Raw genomic sequence first — 20194 nt, 5'->3', positions numbered from 1 at the left:
TGTTATACTAGACTGTAACAATACTGTCTGTTAGGGCTATCATGCTGATCCTCCACATCTAGTGCTTTCTTAGTCATTGAATTACGGTAGCCATACAGTTTGCCTGTCCTCACTGAAGTCTGCCTTCACTGCTGGAATGCTTGATGCAGGTGTGTGACTACTAAAGCCGGAGAATCAACACCACTGCAAGGCTATCAAATGATAATAAAGATGTCAAAGTCTTTCTTGCAATCAAAACAGGTTTTATTCAGTATGCATTCTTCATCTACCTTTGTTAAATGGGGGATTTTGATTAAAAAATAAAGTCTTTGGAGACCAAGATAAAGCATTCAAAAGATGTGGTTGTTTAATTAAGCATTATTGATTTCCATAAATGTTTAAAAATCAATAAGGTTACAGGTCTTACATGGAAATCAGTTACAAAAATATAAAAACAAAATAAATTAAATTGCTGTGTAGTTTGTATGTATATGAAGGTTATTTTCTGTAGAGATCTTTTCCTTCCTGGGCATGTGTGTGTATGGGTGTGTATGTGTGTGTGAAGAGAGAATGAATGAATACCCTTTCCCGCCTGAGCACTTTATATATGAAATGGGATGGTCCTACAATGTACCACTGTTCTTTCTTCTGATTGGTCTGATCAAATAATGCTGAATCTCTATACGTTGACCACTAAACCTAGCTGCTATAATTTAAATATAAACTCACATGTTCAAACTGGTTCAAACCAGGACATCTATTGTCCTTTCTTCTGCTATGGCCAGAGAGATAATGAGAGACAACTGCTTGACCATAGCTCTGGTTACACTGTGGGGGATGGCTAACTCCAGCCTCCACTCACCTAGACAATGAACAGAACATTCTGTGGAAATGTAGCAATGACGAAACTCCCACCCAAGCCTTGCCATCCATACATTTTCAAATGAGAGATTGCTTTTCAATCAAATTTTCCAATATCACATACCGTATATACTCGCATATAAGCCGACCCGCATATAAGCCGAGGTACCCACTTTTCCCTAAAAACAAGGAAAAAGTGTTTGACTCACAAATAAGGCCCCTCGCCAGTATAGCTCCCATTTACTGTATGAATACAGTCCGACTGAAGATAAAGTGCTATTTACAAACCAGACTAGTGTGTATTAACTATGATTATTAACCATACCAGGAGGGTATACATAATAAAGAAAATGGGCAATTACACACATATAAGTCACAAAACAGGCAATTCTCCTATAATATTGTCTCTAGCATTAATAATAAGCAAAATATTTTGGTAAGGTATATACATAAAGTGCAAATGCTGTGCAATATATATCAAGAAACCAACAACCCCAAACTAAATAGTGCCAAGAGGGATGACCCTTACCAGAAATATGTGCTGAGAAGAGCCACCAGGACCCCCACTGTAACTGGTATGGGCAGAGGGGAGCAGATCTTGCAGGGGCTGCTGCATGTGTCAGTGTATCTACTGATCTTTCTGTTCCTCTGGAAGCATGTGGAGTGCAACAATGATATGACACTGGTGCTGAGCGGGTTTGCAGGGGACAGAGGATCAGATCGGTTCCTGGTGCCTGCACTGAAGTGGATCGGATTGCCGGACGGGAGTGGATCTTGCAGGGGCAGCTGTAAAATGGATGCTGGCGCCTTCCCTGTCGCCTGCATGTTGGTTCAGACGGCCCGGAAGAAAGCGCATTTGACAGCAGAAGTTCGGATGGCCGGCGGGCTGTGTAGTACACAGTGTGCAACAGTGACGTCAGTGCCCTGTTTATCTGTGTGTCATCCCTACAACGCCCTTTAGCGGCGCTTTAGAGATGACACGTGGGTAGATGAAAGAGGGCACTGACATCAACGCTGCACACCTCGCCGGCCACCCGTACTTCCGCCATCAGAAGTGCTCTCCACTGGTCATACAAACCAACATGTAGGAAAGCATGTTGCGACAGGGCAGACGCCAGCATCTATTGTAAAGCGGCCCCTGCATTATCCGCTCCCCTCCGGCCATCCGATCCGCTGTCCTTATCTGATCCTCTGTCTCCCGCAAGCCCACTCAGCATCAGTGTTGGCCGGCACACATCCAGGGGCACAGAACAGGTCAGTAGATACACTGACCCATACACATCAGATTGGTGACTCACATAGAAGCCGACACCCCCACTTTAGGGACACTTTTTTGGACCCAAAAATTCAACTTCTATGCGAGTATATACGGTATATAATTGATCCATAGTTTTGATATCTCAATCGCATGACATCCAATACCCGAAAACCTAATTCTCCACATAGCAGGGTCCTAGCTACATGAAGAAATCAAGTCATCAAATATTCTAATTCACTCGATTAAAATCTCAAAACATTCAGCATATAACAACCTTTATTTAATGTTTTTGCCAGTACTTTTGGAATTAATGTAAACTGAAATAGAATTGTATGTAAGTTCAGTTTTCTTTATAGACTGCCTTCCATGGAATGGTCTGAATGGCATGGCTATTAAGGATGCAATGGGTTCAGGTAAATTTCTGGACACAGATCCGAGACTTGCACAGCCTTATTATTCGATAGTACACACAGGTCTACAGAATAAGCCTGAGAAGAGGACAATGGACCTTCGAGACATCAGATACTTATTAAAGAATGATACCAAGGTAATCAGAAATGAAGTCTTCATAATCAAGGTACAGCTTAGTTTACATGAACATAACTGAACACAGGATGCAGCAATGTTAGCGCTAGCATTTATGCAGTACTGTAGTAGTTTGCATGCTCTTACTTTGCCTTGTGCCAGAGGAAGGGATCTGTCATTTCCTTACTCTGCACAGGTTGCAAGTGTGTATGGGCAGATTTTCCACTGCTGATGAAATGTATTTTAGCAACATATAAATAGCTACTGAGAATAGTGATGCTTTAATAACAAATGAATATACAATTTGTGAATAACAAAAGAAAAACTATGTTTACCGATCTCGCTTACAATGGTTTTAGGGTACATCTTCCAGTGTAACATACACTTCTGGGTATCTTAACATGGAAACTGAAAGAGGAGCTTCTGCCAAGGATGCACAGAAAAAATGTCCAGGTATGTATAACATTATTATTAATATACTACCATCATTTTCGTTGGAATTATAGCGTTATATTGTTAATACAATACTGAAAAAAATGGCTTTATTTACTCAGTTCCAGAAAGACAAAATTTACTCCTTCACTTCACTAAAACACAGTGATTGTTGGTTCCACGTATATATATATATATATATATATATATATATATATATATATATATGCGTTGGTTAAACTTTGTTATGTGTTTGCTTTACTTTTTAACTGCTCACAAGCTTGATTGGGTGAACCACCACTTCTCCATTCTGTTTATTTACACAAACCTGACCTATTTCTTTTTATGCTAAATACAACTTAACTAATATCTGTCTTTTCTAACAGAAAGGAGTATGTGTATAGTTGTGTTTTAGTGCTAACATATTCTCAGGAACAGAGGCAGCCTTTGGGGGGGGGAGGGGGCAAGTGGGGCAATCGCCCCAGGCCCCGCACCTGAAGAAGGCCCCGCACCCTCTGAAATGGGAGAGCGGGCATAGTAGTTACAACTCACCTTCCTTCCACCGATCCCCCGCATCCTCTATCTCCTTACTCCCCCAGCATCCATCTCGTTGGCAACAGCGCCCCCTGTGATGATGTGACCGCATGTCATCACAGGAGGCGCTGTTACCATTGCAACAGATGCCGGGACAGGAAGGAGATGGAGGCTGCGGGGAATCGGCTAAAGGAAGATGCGTTGTAACTACTATGCCCGCACTCCCACCAATTAGGGGCACCTGCCTATGTAACCTCTTCTGGGGCAACCTACCTATCTAACCTACACTGGAGGCACCTACCTATGTAACCTATACTGGGGAAACCTACTTATCTAAACTATACTGGAGGCACCTACCTATCTAACCTATACTGCGGACACCTACCTATCTAACCTACACTGGAGGTACCTACCTATCTAACCTATACTGGGGGAACCTACCAACCTAACCTATACTGGAGGCACCTACCTATCTAACGTATACTGGAGGAACCTACCTATCTAACCTATACTGGAGGAACCTACCTATCTAACCTATACTGCGGACACCTACCTATACTGCGGGCACCTACCTATCTAACCTACACTGGAGGCACCTACCTACCTAATCTATACTGCAGACACCTACCTATGTAACCTATACTGGGGCACTTACCTATCTAACCTATACTGCGGGCACCTACCTAACTAACCTACACTGGAGTCACCTACCTACCTAATCTATACTGGGGGCACCTACCTATCTAACCTATACTGCAGGCACTCACCTATCTAACCTGTGTGTGTGTGTGTGTGTGTGTGTGTGTGTGTGTGTGTGTGTGTGTGTGTGTGTGTGTGTGTGTGTGTGTGTGTGTGTGTGTGTGTGTGTGTGTGTGTGTGTGCGCGTGCGCGTGCGCATATACAGCATGTATGTGTGTACCCACAGCATCTCTGTGTCTCTAGGCCCTGCATATGACACTTACCCAAGGCCACGCATACTCTATGGCCGCCTCTGCCCAGGAATCACACTGCTCTCACTATTTATTGTTCTGCTTGGTAAAACTTCAGAGAAACATTTGAAGGGAGGCCATACATCTCAAATATATGAGAGTCATTGCACTCAAAGCATAAGGAAAAGCAGAGATAGAAAGTTGATGTAGAGGAGATAGGAGGAGTAGTATGCACAAGGATAGATTTATAATGTTTCTGTCCCTAGGCAAACTTTTGTGTTTCTCTCTATCCATATGCAATAGCACTCTTCCATTCCACGTGTAGCCCCCTCTTCTGTGTGTAACATCCATGTACAGCAGTCCCTTTCTTTCATGTAGTTACCTTGAGCAGAATCTCTCCTCCTCCATATGCTGCTATCCATTGAGCAGCAACCACCCAAGGCTTGGGCATTTCCCTGTGAATGTGGAAGGATTATGAGCATTTAGGCAGCATTAGGGAGAGAGAGGTTAGCTTACTACAGAGGTGCTGCAAGAAAGGTGAGGTGTGGTCTACACTCAGCAAGCATGTTTCAATCTACTGCATTGGTAGTCAATATAGAGGGTGAGATATATCACCAGAATGCCGATCTGGTGATGGATTTCACCCTTTTCTTTAAAGGTAATTATTCTGGTGTGAACATCGTGAACCTAAAGGAATAGATATGGGACCGTAGCTGATATGCCATAGAATGTATCAGAAGAGAAATGCAGGCTATTTAAGTGAGCACCATAACTTATTTTTTATACTTACTCACTGTTTGCTAATTGGACAATATTATAAGTGTATTGTATTAATTTGCATTGGCCAAAGCAGAGTTTGAAAGTACATACTATGCTATAAGAGTACATACATAGCAGTGAGTTACATATACTGCACTGTAGTTAGTCTACTGTCAGTATAAGCACAGAGTAACAGGTGCGTTAATATTAATAGTTAAGGTTTAACAATACTTTTTGTTACACCAAGTGTGTTGAAACAGTTATTCAGCTCAGCAGTGTTCAGGTACTTACTTACAAACATTTAGGCTAGTGTGTCACTGGGGCGGTCCATTACATTGTGTTACAAGGTGTACATAATGCAACCGAAAACAACATTTGCCGTGACATGCGGGTAAAAAATAAACTGACCAATATGCACCTTTATTGACTAATATTGTGTGTATCAATGTGTGTGTTTCTAGCAACACACTGCATGCTCTGTGCTGTAAAAAAACAAAATCAGTTACATCACATTGTAACTGTTGGGGTGTGAACTGTTCATTGACTTTGATTTGCACCATGTTACAGTGAGCTAAACAGTGTCAGTTACAACACTACGTGTTAATGTGAAAGTACCCTAAATAAAGAGAGAGAATTATCCTGGATATATTATGTAGACCCTTTTAACTTCTCTTTATTTCTGCTAACTAGAGATTATGATCAGAATAGAACTGTTTCTGGCAGTATTATGAGAAACTGGTCTGGCACTTGTGGCATGCTTCCTCGCTACTGATATTATCCTTATATAATCGTTTGCTTCCATGTTGACTTACAGATATGCTTGAGAAAGTGGTGGACTCAGCTTATAAAGCAAGAATATCTAGCTTTGAATCAATTAGTGCTATTTCTGCTACCCAGTCATATACTGACGCCTTCTCTGAAGTGACAGAAGAAGCCTCTATACTACATAGCGATGCCCAGACATCAGAGAATAAAGGACATGACAGTGACAAAGACTTTCATCAAGATGCCACCATCAGTTCTTCAGCGACATTATCCCAAACATCTTCATATGTGAGTAGCTCAAGTTCTGAGGAGGACATCAGTTATGAAGACACCTGGCAGACTGAATTTCAGACATTAGAGGATAGATTGACTTCAATTCATGCCCATAATAAGACTACTTTGGGAAATCTTTTGTATATTCAGAACTGTCTACAAAATTGCAAGATAATTTCTAATAACGAAACCAAGCAACCATCAGAAAAACGCCACATGCAGGAGCTATCACACAAGTGTTTTCCTGACCACAGCATGGACGAGGTTGACAGCATGGTCCCAGTTATTAACAGTAAATATACTGAAAGTTGTGCCATGGGCCCCCCTTTTCAGCAGTACGTGCCTCCTGACAATACTTTATGTTCCAGGCCTGAGTTTGTTAAATCACAGAAGGACCCAAAGAAAACAAAAACTGAGTGCTTTGGGGGCGCTCGGAGAAAAGAAGTAATGAAAAATGTATCATGTGATACGTTCAAGACATATGAAGGGGAAAATTCTCAAAATCCATCTGCTATCCAGGTAATGTACAATGCCTTACAGAAAACATATAAATTTATGTTTTCCTGTTTTAACTTCTTGGAAAAGATTCAGACTTTTAAGGTGCCAATACATCTACCAATTTTGTGGACCGATCAACCATCCGATTCATTTAATTTATTGAATTGGATGAAAATCGGCGCTGCAACAAGCATGCCCAATCGATGATTTGACTGACTTTGGGTCAAAATTGGTTGAATGCGTCCATCAGACATGCTTAAAAGATCTTTGGTGAAAGTCCTCGAACGCGTGCATGGTGGTAACTGCATTCGATATTGTAATAAGCACCACTTGCCTGGATGCTTCCAAGACTAAATGTTCCGCCCCCAGTGCCTGTGCATTGTAAAATCTCACCTGTCCCACTGCTATGACTCCCAGCCTCATCTTCCATCATCCCCCTGTGGCACCTGGCGTGTGTGACTTCACACATGCACCATGTGATACACGCACCACCACGTGGCGGTGCTCAGTGGGACAGGAGACAAGGGGGTAACAGCGGAGGAGGCTGGACATTGCGGCAGTGGAAAAGGTGAGATTTTACATTGTACGAGGGAACATATACACTTGGATGGCTGGCAGGGAGGAGGCAGAGGCAGTGTTGCTCGGGAAATTCGATCAGAGAGACTCCAGATTGCAGTCAGATAAATCCCTGGATCAACTTTCCTGGGAATTACCTAGTAATTATGGCCATGGATGCCCTTCAATGCAGGGAAAGCATCCAAGCCTTATTTAAAGGACAACTGAAGTGAGAGGTGTATGGAGGCTGCCATATTTTTTTCCTTTTAAGCAATACCAGTTGCTTGGCAGCCCTGCTGATCTTCTGCCTTTAGCCATAGACCCTGAACAAGCATGCAGCAGATCAAGTGTTTCTGACATTATCTAGCAAGATTAGCTGCATGCTTGTTTCTGGTGTTAATCATACACTACTGCAGTCAAATAGATTAACAGAGCCGCCAGGCAACTGGTATTCTTTGAAAGGAAATAAATATGTCAGCTTCCATATTCTTCTCACTTCAGTTGTCCTTTAAATGTATATATAGAGTTTGTCATAACTACTTCCTCTGGCAAGATATTCCAGATTGTAACCACTCTCACTGTGAAGGACTCCAAATTGGAAAAAAATGTTTGGGTTTTTTCCCTTTTATACTCCATACGCCAATCATGTCCCCTTGTCTGTTGTACGACTCCAGGGACAAAAAGCTCATCTGCCAAGCTTTTGTATTACCCTGTGATGTATTGACACATTTTATTCAGGTCACCTCTCAGTCGCCTTTTTTCCAAGCTAAATAAGACCAGTTTGCCCAAACTTTCTGGGTAAGCGAGATCTTCCATCCCTCCGATCAATTTAGTTGCCAGTCTTTGTACCGGTTCTAGGAAATCAATAGTCTTTCTATAGTGTGGTGCCCAAAACTGTATCCCATACTTCAGATGTGGCTTCAGAAGTAATTTATACAGAGGGAGTAGTATATTAGTATCTCAAGATATTATTTCCGTTTTATGCATCCCAGAATGTTATTTGCTGTAGCTACCACTGCTTGACATTGGATATGATTACTTGTTATCAACCAGTATTCCTAAGTCCTTCTCAAAGTCTGATGTTCACAGATGTATGCCATATATTTTATATATTATCTTTTTATTGAATAATTAGAGAGTATGCGTACAGGCATTATGCAGAAGAAACAAAGGAAACATCATTTATAATAGTATATAATAACTATCCAAACTAAAGTAAATGGTCCACGAATAGCATCTGTGCATTAACACACATACAGTGGACCAAAAAGATAATAAAGAAATAGTCAAAAATAATAATAAAAACAAAAACAGTACAATGAACATGAACCATACAATATTAGAGAAATCAGATTGTCAGGACAGATCGGATGCCTTAACCAATCACATAAATGATCCAAGCACCTACAGAAAGCAAACAAATATAATAAAGTCATACCAAACCCTAAGATAAAAGGTCCAGAGAATCAATCAAATTAGGCTCAGCTACGAAAGGGGTCATAATCCTCCACTATTTTCCAAAGCTCTCATGGGCGCCAGATTTCATCAAACTTATCAGTTGTGTTATTTAATCTAGCTGTTAATTCTTCCATCCATTTAAGCAGCACGGTGGCGTAGTGGTTAGCTCTCTCGCCTTGCAGCGCTGGGTCCCTGGTTCGAATCCCAGCCAGGGCACTATCTGCAAAGAGTTTGTATGTTCTCTCCGTGTCTGCGTGGGTTTCCTCCGGGCACTCTGGTTTCCTCCCACATTCCAAAAACATACAGATAAGTTAATTGGCTCCCTCTAAAATTGGCCCTAGACTACAGTACTTACAATACATAATATAGACATATGGCAAGGGATTAGATTGTGAGCTCCTTTGAGGGACAGTTAGTGACAAGATATATACCGTATTTTTCGGACTATAAGACGCTCCAGACTATAAGACGCACCTAAGTTTAGAGGGCAAAAATCTGGAAAAAATATATATACTACACTGTGGTGCGTCCATGTCCCAATATGTCTCTAAGATACACAGCCAAGCTACACTAACCCCTGCTGCCTCCTTCAACCTATACTACACTACACTTCAATAACCCCTTTCTCACCCCCAGCTGCACTGCACTATACTACGCAATCCTCTGCTTCCTCTTCCTCCCTCCCAGCTTCACTGCACTACATTACACAATACCCATCCCCACCTGCTACACAAATTAATTAATACAAATACATTTTTAAGATATCTCACCAGCCTGGGTCGTCTGGGTGTCCATGATTCTGAAGTGCACAGTGGGTGGTGGTAGCAGCAGCAGAGTGATCCACAGTGTTTACAGTGGCATTGGAGCAGCCACTGTAATGTTCTGCAATGCTGGCCCTTTGATCCTCCTCCTCCTCCATTATGTGCGACATCAGCCCCCAGCAGCGCTATTCACAGCGGCCCTTTGATCCTCCTCCTACATCCGACATCAGCCCCCAGCAGCGCTATTCACAGCGGTCCTTTGTTCCTCCTCCTCCATTGTCCTGTATCAGTCCCCCATTAGCGCTATTCACAGCGCTTCAAAGCGACATTAGCAGCCGCTGTAATTGCCCGCAATGCTGGCCCTTTGATCCTTCCTTTTATCCTGCCCGGTAATCAGCGTGATCTCAGCCCACAAGTAAATTCAGCCGCGATAGCGGCAGAGTCCGCTGAGGCTTCCGTACAGCCTTGTTTACTTCCGTCGCCCCATTACCTGACACGCACGTGTCATAAGAGGGCGACAGTAAACAAGGCTGTACGGAAGCCTCAGCGGACTCTGCCGCTATCGCGGCTGAATTTACTTGTGGGCTCAGATCACGCTGATTACCGGGCAGGATAAAAGGAAGGATCAAAGGGCCAGCATTGCGGGCAATTACAGCGGCTGCTAATGTCGCTTTGAAGCTCTGTGAATATCGCTAATGGGGGACTGATACAGGACAATGGAGGAAGAGGATCAAAGGGCTGCTGTGAATAGCGCTGCTGGGGGCTGATGTCGGACGGAGGAGGAGGATCAAAGGGCCAGCATTGCAGGACATTACAGCGGCTGCTCCAACGCCACTGTAAACACCGTGGATCGCTCTGCTGCTGCTGCCATCCATTGTCCACCTCAGAATGATTTTCTGCACAAGTGCCAGGATGGGTAAGAATACTACATTCGGACTATAAGACGCAGTCACTTTTTCTCCCCACTTTTGGGGGAGAAAAAGTGCGTCTTATAATCCGAAAAATACGGTATATATACGCTGTACAGCGCTGCATAATATGTCGGCGCTATATAAATACTAAATAATAATAATAATAATTTAACATCAAGAATTTTATCAATCAGCATGTTTCTTGTCAGTGGGGATTGAGAGCGCTAGAGGGCTGCGATAGAGTGTTTGGCTGCATTGAGAATTATAGCCGCGAGCTTACTTGCTTTACGGGAATGATTCGGAAGCGGATAACCCAACAACAAAGTGAGTGGTTTACATTCAATCTGTGTTTTCCAAATCTCACTCAGCAATTGGGCGACCAACTTCCAAAAAGGGATAATACGAATGCAGTCTCAAGATATATGTAACAAAGTGCCTCGGGCGCTCTGGCATCTCCAACAGCAAGCAGATGCATCCAGATTTCATTTACTAATAATAACTGGAGTTCTGTACCACATGAAGAGAACCTTGTAATGATTTTCTTCATAGGCCATGCATAAGGGCAACAAAGAGGAAGTGTTTCATAATTTCCGCCACATAGATAGAGTGATGTCTATGGAGAGAGATTGTGACCATTTAGACATATATCTATGTGAAATGGGCTGGTCAGGTGTAGGTGTGCAGAGGATTTGATAAATCTGAGAAATAAGATGCTGTTGAATATGTCCTCTAGCGCACAAAATTTCAAAAGGCGTAGGTTTATCAAAAGAATCAGAGCCTTGAAGAGAATGGGCAAAATGCAAGATTTGCTGATAGTTAAAAATTAAGAGGGGAGATAGACAAACTTTGTATTTGGCTTGATCCAATGGAAATAATTTTTTAGTAAAGTAAATGTCGAATTTGGAACACCTCCTCCTTGGTCCATGCTTTCACATATGCCATATATTTTATTTTTGTACCATTGGTGCATCCAGGATGCATGACTTTAAATTTATCAACATTAACCTCCCTGGTGGTATGATTATTTCCATATTTTATTGTTTAAAAGCGGTGTCATTTTTTCACAAGCTTGTTGACCCTAAAACTCATACTGCTAGATAGATCTGTGGCAGCCCTGCACATTACACACCTTCCATGGATCCAAATCGAGATTACCACTCTGAGCTACAGATTTCAGTCCCGAGCCTGACTCGGGGTTACTGCCAAGGAAGTTAAATTCTACTTGTTTAAGCTATTCTACTTGTTTAAGCTAGAACTGCCTGTACTATCCTTTAATATATAATAATACATAAATAAAAAATGATTAATTCATTCTCATAATTATAGATTTGCAGTGACACAGCATCAAAGAATTTGAGAAGCTGTACATCTGATGAAAATTGTGGTAATGAAATTGTGAGAAAACGGTAGGTGTCTGCAAGTACATGAATTACTGGACTGTTAAATTAATGTTTGCCTGCCAGTACTTGTTATTTCTACCTCTTCCTCTCAGTCTTTCTCTTTCTCCTAATTTCGTTTCTTTCCTATACTTCCTTTCATGAAATCATAACACCATTGGTTTATGGCATCCAGTCACAACAGACAGCTCTTTCTGGGATTCTGCTTTTGTAATTTAAACTATGTTAAGGGATGGGCACATACAGGGATTTTATGCCCATAGGTTTTTGGCTACCAGCACTTAGGGGTGGCTACGTATAAAACGGGGGGGCGCACTCTCTAACTACCTATACTTTGTGGACCTCTCTGGCTATCTATATTGGGTACCCATAATGGGCAGCACACTCTTGCTACCTGTGCGGGGGTCACTTTCTGGCTACCTAAACTGGGGGGTAGCCAGTGACTACCTACACTCGGGGGGTCACTTTCCGGCTGCCTAAACTGGAGGGTGAGAGCTCTCTCTGGCTGCCTAAACTTCAGGGGGAGAGCTCTCTGGCTGTATATCCTTAGCAGTATGATTCATTCCAGAGAAAGAATTACACTGCTTTTAGATTTTAATTCTGGAAAGAATCATACCGCTAAAAATGGTTAATAAAGCAAATGTTTGTCCTGAGAAAGAAGAGCAGATTCTGAGCCATCATGTAATCCCACCAGTAACTAAATTAGTAAGCCAGGTCCGCACACCATATTTGTTTCAAAAGTGTGTAGCTTACCAATTCAGTGAATCAGCAGTCCATAAAGACAAAAGCTGACAATTATTTTGGAGCCCCATGGGGTTCCCTTCATCAAAGCACAATGTAGACAGTATCTGTCTACATTGTGCTTTAATGAAGGGACAGTATCTGTGCTTTAATGAAGGGACCCCACAGGGCCCCAAAATAATTGTCACTTTTGTCTTTGTGGATTGCTGATTCATTAAATTCATAATCTTCAAGCTTTTTAAACAAATCTGGTGTGCAGACCTAGCTTACTACTTTTGTATACTGGTTTAGTGTTATTGGCTAGCCACTCAGGACATGCACCCAAAAGACCAGTGAAACGGTGTGACGCTTTGTCACCTTAATCACCTGCTAATACCACTAGTAAGGTGGTTCCCAACTTTTTTCTTCACTGTTATACTGAACTTAAACACATGGGCAAAATCATAAAGTACTTGCTACAGCAATAAATAAAAAACACAAGAAATAACACAGCAGATGGTTTTGCCTCCACAGAGCACTGATTCTTACATCATTTAGCTAGCCCAGCATTACTTGCAAAGACAGGAACATTTTAGACACACAAAGTCTGCAATGGAACTGCGACATGGTTGCTTGGATGCTTAGAAAAGCCACCTGCCACACAAACATTCAGAAACGTCATTCAAGTTTGCTGTTTAAAGTGAACCTTAACTGTACAAAAAAATTACAAGTTTCACTTACCTGGGGCTTCTACCAGCCCCCTGCAGCCGTCCTGTCCCGTGCCGGCTCTCAACCATCCTCCATTCACCTGTCGCGGTGCAGTTTCGGTTTGGTCTCTGACCCTGCGTGGCCCTTACCACACCTATCCTTGCACGCGTTCAGGTCATCGAACACGTCCTGCGCAGGCAGAGTAAGAGAGAACCTCTTTCTGCGCCTACGCAGGATGCGTTCGATGATGTGAATGCGTACAAGGTTACACGTGGCAAGGGCTTCGCAGTCGCAGTGGACCATCGACTGGTTAGTCGGCAAAACTACATCGCGGCGGGTGAACGGATGATCATTCAGGATCGGCACGGGCCAGGACGGCTGTGGGGGGCTGGTGGAAGCCCCAGGCATGTGAAACTCTTGCAATTTTTTACAGTTAAGGTTCACTTTAAACATAATATCATCACCCCTGTCTGATTAGTGTTGGGAGAAATGGTCTCTTCTTCCACTTAAAGCACATGTGTCGAACTCCAGGCCTGGAGGGCCAGATCCATGCCAGTATTTAGGATGGACTGAGAAAGAGAGGAATGTGTTCTACCTGATGGACCACACCTTTCCTGATTCAGACCCATCAATTCATTTGAGCTGTGTCAAAACTGTGTGAGGATCTCAGCCCTCGTAGGACTGGTTTGACATACCTGACTTAAAGGGACTCCAAGCAGTAAATAAAATCAAAATCTGAACTTACCTGGGGCTTTCTCTAGCCCACCGTAGGTCGGGAGGTCCCTCGGCGTGGTTCTGGCTCTTCTCCCAGGCCCTGCTCAGAAATGGCTCCCAGCGGTTCCCGGCGACACTGGGCCCAAGTGTCGGGCTCCTTCTTCCTGAAAGATTACTCACGCATGCTCATTATTAAGCTGCCTGTCTTCAAGAGGACTCGGTTTCCGAAGACTTCCAAAGACCCCCGCCGCGGGGGATTCAAACTGGGGAGCCAGCACTTAATGGAGGGGACCGAGAGAGGAGCCGGAAGGCTCTATAGGAACCAGAGCATTCCATCTCCTTAGGTAAGTATCTGGCTGATTTTTTTTTTTTCATTTCGATTCCCAATGACTTAAGTTGACAATATACTACAAGCTTGCATAGCTCCACTCTCATTCCAGCTACAGTCATCTCTTAATCTTTTACAGGCTACATCACTCACAAGTGATCTTCCAATGCAAGGGGGGAACCCGACTGCACTCCATCTAGAACTTAAAAAAATGTAGTGTCTAGTTTAAGAATCTATTGTTATTATTATTTAGTATTTATATAGAGCTGACATCTGCAGTGCTTTATTGTGTAAAGTCTTGTCACCAAGGGTCCCTCGGAGAGGCTCAAAATCTAATCCCTACCATAGTCATATGCCCATCGTTGACTAGAGCCCATTTAGGGAGAAGAAAATTAACTTATCTGTATGATTAAGATATTTAACCAATTTAACATATTAACCGAATATATTGCTATTATTTTACAGGTTTAGCACAAAGAGAGATCCGGCCCAAAACTTTACAATTTCAACTGACAAGCAAGAAATTACACCGGTTTATTCCTGTAAGCATTACTTCAACCCAAAATGATTAATTAACTGTATTTGGTTGGTATATGGTGTTTTTTATTAGCTTGGCACAATGTTATAATTTCAACAACAAACACGGTTAAACTCAAGCCCTAATATGTCATCAAAATCCTGCTTATAATACAATACAAAAAACATCAATATTGCTGATGAAGGCACTTAATACATTAGAGATGCGGCTGTTTGAAATCGGGTCTTGCATTTTCAGGTTCCTTTGAAGAAGGTAACAAGTAAACCTTGTCATGTGAGTAATATGAAGGGTGATATCTTTTGGTTCAGTTTAAAAAAATAGCATTAGCCGGATGGTCATCCACATCATTTGGTTATAGTTATTTTTAAAATCGCACACCTGTGATATAATGGGAAAGACAGTACTATGTACAGCGCTACAAAAGATGTTGGTGGTATATAAATAAAAAAATAAGATCATGGAGGGAGGACTGAGAGGCAAATATAGTGTAGTATCTTTTTAGTATCCATGAGTAATAATATATACAAAAAGTATACTCACAAAAATGGTCACTGCAAAAGGCGACTAATTGATGTGCAGATGCAGAGAACACACCCAACCCCACTTAGGTTAATACAGTCGCTTTCTGTGGGATGGGCTGGGTACAAAACCTTCCACCAAGCGTGAATCAACAATCATAACAAGAAGAATACAGAGGCACCACAGGAGAAAAGATAATTAACCTCCTTGCCGGTTATCCCGAGCTCAGCTCGGGGTAACCTGCGCAGGAGGATATCTCAGGCCCCGCTGGGCCGATTTGCATAATTTTTTTTTTGTTACAAGCAGCTAGCACTTTGCTAGCTGCTTGTAACTTCCGATCGCCGCCGATCCGCCGCAATCCGCCGCGCCGAGTCGCTCCCCCCCGCCCCAGAGCCCTGCGCTGCCTGGCCAATCAGTGCCAGGCAGCGTTGAGGGGCGGATCGGGATTCCCTATGACGTCCCGACGTCCATGACGTCGGTGACGTCATCCCGCCCCGTCGCCCCGCCGTTCTCAACGGGATTCCCTGCATACTCTGATCGCCGAAGGCGATCGGAGTGGGTGGGGGGATGCCGCCGCTTAGCGGCTATCATGTAGCGAGCCCTTGGCTCGCTACATGATTTAAAAAAAAAAAAAAATGTGCGGCGCTGCCTCCTTGCCGGATTTTTTAGACCGGCAAGGAGGTTAACTACTTGATGCACGCCGTGCAGCAGTGTTGCCAACTCATCCATTTAATTACTGACACATCTAAGTTATACAGGTTCTGGGGCTACTTGCACATAATGAGTTCCCTTAACTGCATCTACCTAGCCATGAAACCTGTATAATTCATATGTGTCATTAATTAAAGGGATGAGATGGCATCACTGCCGTGCAATCTATTCACGGCCTTGCTAAGTTCACAGGATGCACCAGGGCCATAAATACAAGTCTGCAGCGGCGTGCAGCCGACGCTCCCTCCCGTTCGTCCGCGCACGATCCGCCGTTACCGCCGCTTAGAGGGGAAGTTAATGAATGAGACCGCAGTTCCCATTCATAAATCTAAGTCCCCGATTCAATATTGTTACACTGCTACGCATTACTTCTGATTTACGTGCTTACAGGGCCGGATTTGTGGGAAGTCCGAAGAGGCACGTGCCTAGGGCGGAGCCAAGGAAGGGGCGGGTTGACAAACGAGCAGTCAACTTGCCTCCCAGACTCCCCACAGCCGCTGACACTATTCCTCACAAAAATGTAGTGAGAGTGCCATGTTTGTCAGCAGCCGCCCCCTGCTTTGCTCTGCACACAGTAAGATGTCTCTGTGTGCAGCAGCAGCGGCTACTGACAGGGACAGAGCGGGCAGCTTTACTAATCTGAGTGTGACAGCCAGGAGCAGCGGCTGTATCGCTGCAGCCCTGCTCGCTGTCATTCTCCTAGACGTCAGATGGTAAGGCTGCCCCGCCCCCGCTTCCTCCCCCTTGCTTGTGTGCCGGGCAATTTGAAGCATGCAAGAGGAGTTCTGCTCTGTGTTTTCAGAATCAGTAGACACGAAGTGAAAGGAGGCTCATCTCCTCCCCCTGTTTTCCACATGGCTGCACTACTGTGTATAGGAATTGTACAGCTGCTGATCTGACCTGGTGTGACTGACATCCTGTGAGGGAATGAGAGCACATTGTGATCGAGTGGAGGAGGGGACTCAGGACGCTGTAAGTTAGAAGTACTGTGTGTGTTTTAAAGGAGAACTAAAGCTAAAAAAAACCCATCAGCTTAAACAGGATGTACACATTTCTGGGGTTTCTTCCAGCCCCCCAGAGTGTTCTTGCCCCTCAGTTCCTTAGGAGTCCTCTTTGTTATATAGCTGTCACTCTTAAAATGCTACAACTGGGCACAGTTACAGCTATGGCACATGCCAAGTCCTGCATGCACAGCGCCTCCTCGATTATGCACCCCAGTAGCTGTGCACAGCAGCGATGGCCAGTAAGGTTCTGTGCATGTGTGATCTGGAGTATTTTCAAACTACGCATGTGCAGATTGCTCTGGGCCACGGCCGCCTTGCTGCTTGGAAGCATAATGCACCATAGCTGCGACTGACCTCACTTTTTAAGTGTGGCTATTGCAGATGGAGAGGAGTCTAAAGTAACTGAGGGGCCAGGAGCAGTATCCCACCCCTGCCGCCGGAAGAAGCCCAAGTATGTGTAAATCCTGTTTTGTTTTTGCTAAGTTCACATTTTTTGGAGTTGTGTGGTGGTGTTTTTTATTTTTTAAAGTACACCTGAGCTTTGTTTAAAACTATGCATTTTTACTTACCTGGGGCTTCTTCCAGCTCCCCGTAGTCCGTGAGGCCCCATAGCATTCCTTAAGCCCCCTCCATTCTTCACTGGCGGCTTTGTAAGTTTGGCACAAGCACAGTCCCATTCACACACCTTTCTCAAGTATGCGCACTTCGTTCCACCCTGGTCCTTTAACTCACACTGTGGCCCCCAGTTCTGGTCCTCACGTCTCCCTAATGCCTGGGTGGGAGGTCATCTGATTATCTATATTGAGAGTGTACGAGCACAACCGTACTGTGTATGTGCAAGTATATGCCCAGTACTGGGCATGTACTGACCATACTCAAGTATGACCAGTATAATTGGGCTTGTACACAGAGGGAAGCACAGCCTTGAGGAAGAAGAGGGCCCCAAGCAGCAGTGGTGGGGTCTGAATATCATCAGAGGGTCCCAGCACTGGAACAGTGGACCCCAGGAGGATCTACTATGGTAAGTATCTATATTTTATTTTGCCTTAGGTTCACTTTAAGACTATATCCTTGAGGGAAAAGTGTGTGTAAGTTCGGGGGTGGGGTTGGTTGAGATGCTGTTGGTCAGGGGGCGGCTGGTGAAAGTGGGCCTTGGGCGGTAAAAAGTAGAAATCCGGCCCTGCGTGCTTACGTATGTGAATCGGAAATAATGACTGAGGACATCTTGTGGCCAAATAGTATATTACACCAAAATCCGTTTTTATTTAATAAAAATTCCCACACTGACTTTTATCAGTAACTATTTCCCTCCCACACCCTTCCATAGTACCCACTAGAGAACTTTTTAAACGTTGCAATAACTGAGACGAATGGGCAAATAAAATGTGTGGCTTTTATCCACAGTAGACCGTTTAACACTATAATGGCCAAAAACTGAAAAATAATGCATTTTTCCATGTTTTTCTTATTATTCATGTTAAAATGCATTTAGGATAAAACAATTCTTGGCATACTGTACCTCCCAAAGAAAGCCTAATTGGTGGCGAGAAAAACAAGATATAGATCATTACGCTATGATTAGTAGAAATTAAGTTATTGGCAAAAGAAAGGGAGGAGCACTGACAGGTGAAAATTTCTCTGGTTTACAAGTGGGTAAAAATTGTGAGAAAACGCGGAAAAGCCGCCGCATATGCCAAGAGCAAAGCGGCTGACTCCGCGTCCAAAGCGGCGGTTTGCACGCATAGACACGCGTCTGGTGGTATGGTGGAATGCGGAAAAGCCGCCGCATGTCCTGACAGCAAAGCGGCTGTTTCCACGTCCAACGCGGCGGTTTGCATGCAGCAGCGTGCGCTTGGTGTGGCTGGGTCTGTTGGTGCACATAGGCAGATGGAGAGCTATGCGCGCGCGGGCCTGAACTCAGGGCCTTTATACCAGCAGGGGAAATGTCAGCTGATCAGGAAGATCAGCTGATTCCTGCAGGACTCATGATTGGCTGAATGGCTCGGGCGGGGCGGCAGAGTCCAGCAACTATATATTCTGCTGCTTGTCAGTTGCTGGTTGTCTGCCATTGCTAACACTTGCGTGAAGGCACTCAGACCTTAGCTAGACCCGACAGTGTGCCAGAACCGGCTGGAGCTGGGAGTCCACACTGGGTCAGATTCTTGATAGCTTGAAGTACTAATTGAATTGTATTATTTGTTAGACCAGTTCCAGGGTGTTGAGATCAAGGCCCTCACATCCAAGACTAGGGAACTGTATTATCGTTTATGTTATACTCCAGACTAGTTCCAGGGTGTTGATGATCACGGAGCTCACACCCAAGACTAGGGAATTGTATTGTCATTTATGTTATGCTCCAGACTAGTTCCAGGGTGTTGTGAATACGGACCTCACACCCCAGACTAGGATTGTATTATTACTGTGTTACGTTAGCCCAGTTCAGGACAAAACCTTACATATTAGCAGCAGGGCTTCCTGCAACCCAGCCTTGGTCTCTCGCTCAGGGGTCCACAGGCTACAGGAATATCACCCACCGCTCAGGGGTGAATTCCTCAGGAGTATAGGCCGCCCGCTCCTCTGGTGGTCTTTACTCAGAGTTGTTACTGTTGCACCAAACACTTACACTCTCCCTGGTGTCCAGAGGTTAGTAGACATATCTGATTATTGACGATTTCGCAGATCCTCAATAATCGGGTATATCTGTATTCTTGGGGATACTGCGGATCGCCAAGGATCAGATTCTCTCTCTGGTTGCTGACACCAATCGTTACAGAATGGCAGACCGAACCCAAATGGACGCACTGTATAGCCATGTTGAAGTCCTGACCACCGCGGTAAACCAACTTTCTGCTGCAGTTTTGAACCAACAGACCCAGATATGTCAGATATTTGGGGCTATTTCAGAACTTCAATCAGTGCGATCTCCTCTTAGCACAGACATACGTATGCCTGTACCTGAAAAATTTTCTGGCGACAGATCTGACTTTCGAAACTTTAGAAATAGAATGTTATCATACTTTGAGTTAAGGCCTAACTTGTCTGAAACCGAGGCACAGA

General features: G+C 43.9%; 1 protein-coding gene across 9 annotated transcripts in view; it reads left to right on the top strand.

The window, feature by feature from the left end:
• TEX14 (testis expressed 14, intercellular bridge forming factor) overlaps positions 1-20194 on the top strand; it is a 477154-nt gene that overhangs the window by 374797 nt on the left and 82163 nt on the right. For all 9 annotated transcript variants that reach the window (XM_068268626.1, XM_068268628.1, XM_068268627.1 and 6 more), the window contains 5 exons: positions 2455-2645; positions 2983-3076; positions 6092-6834; positions 11825-11904; positions 14831-14907. In XM_068268626.1, the coding sequence (XP_068124727.1) occupies positions 2455-2645; positions 2983-3076; positions 6092-6834; positions 11825-11904; positions 14831-14907 (1185 nt within the window). The remainder of the gene's footprint in view (positions 1-2454; positions 2646-2982; positions 3077-6091; positions 6835-11824; positions 11905-14830; positions 14908-20194) is intronic.

This window comes from Hyperolius riggenbachi, chromosome 2 (assembly GCF_040937935.1).
Source record: "Hyperolius riggenbachi isolate aHypRig1 chromosome 2, aHypRig1.pri, whole genome shotgun sequence".
Taxonomy (NCBI): domain Eukaryota; kingdom Metazoa; phylum Chordata; class Amphibia; order Anura; family Hyperoliidae; genus Hyperolius; species Hyperolius riggenbachi.
The sequence above is the reverse complement of the archived record's forward strand: the minus strand, read 5'-3'. Positions and strand labels throughout refer to the sequence as shown.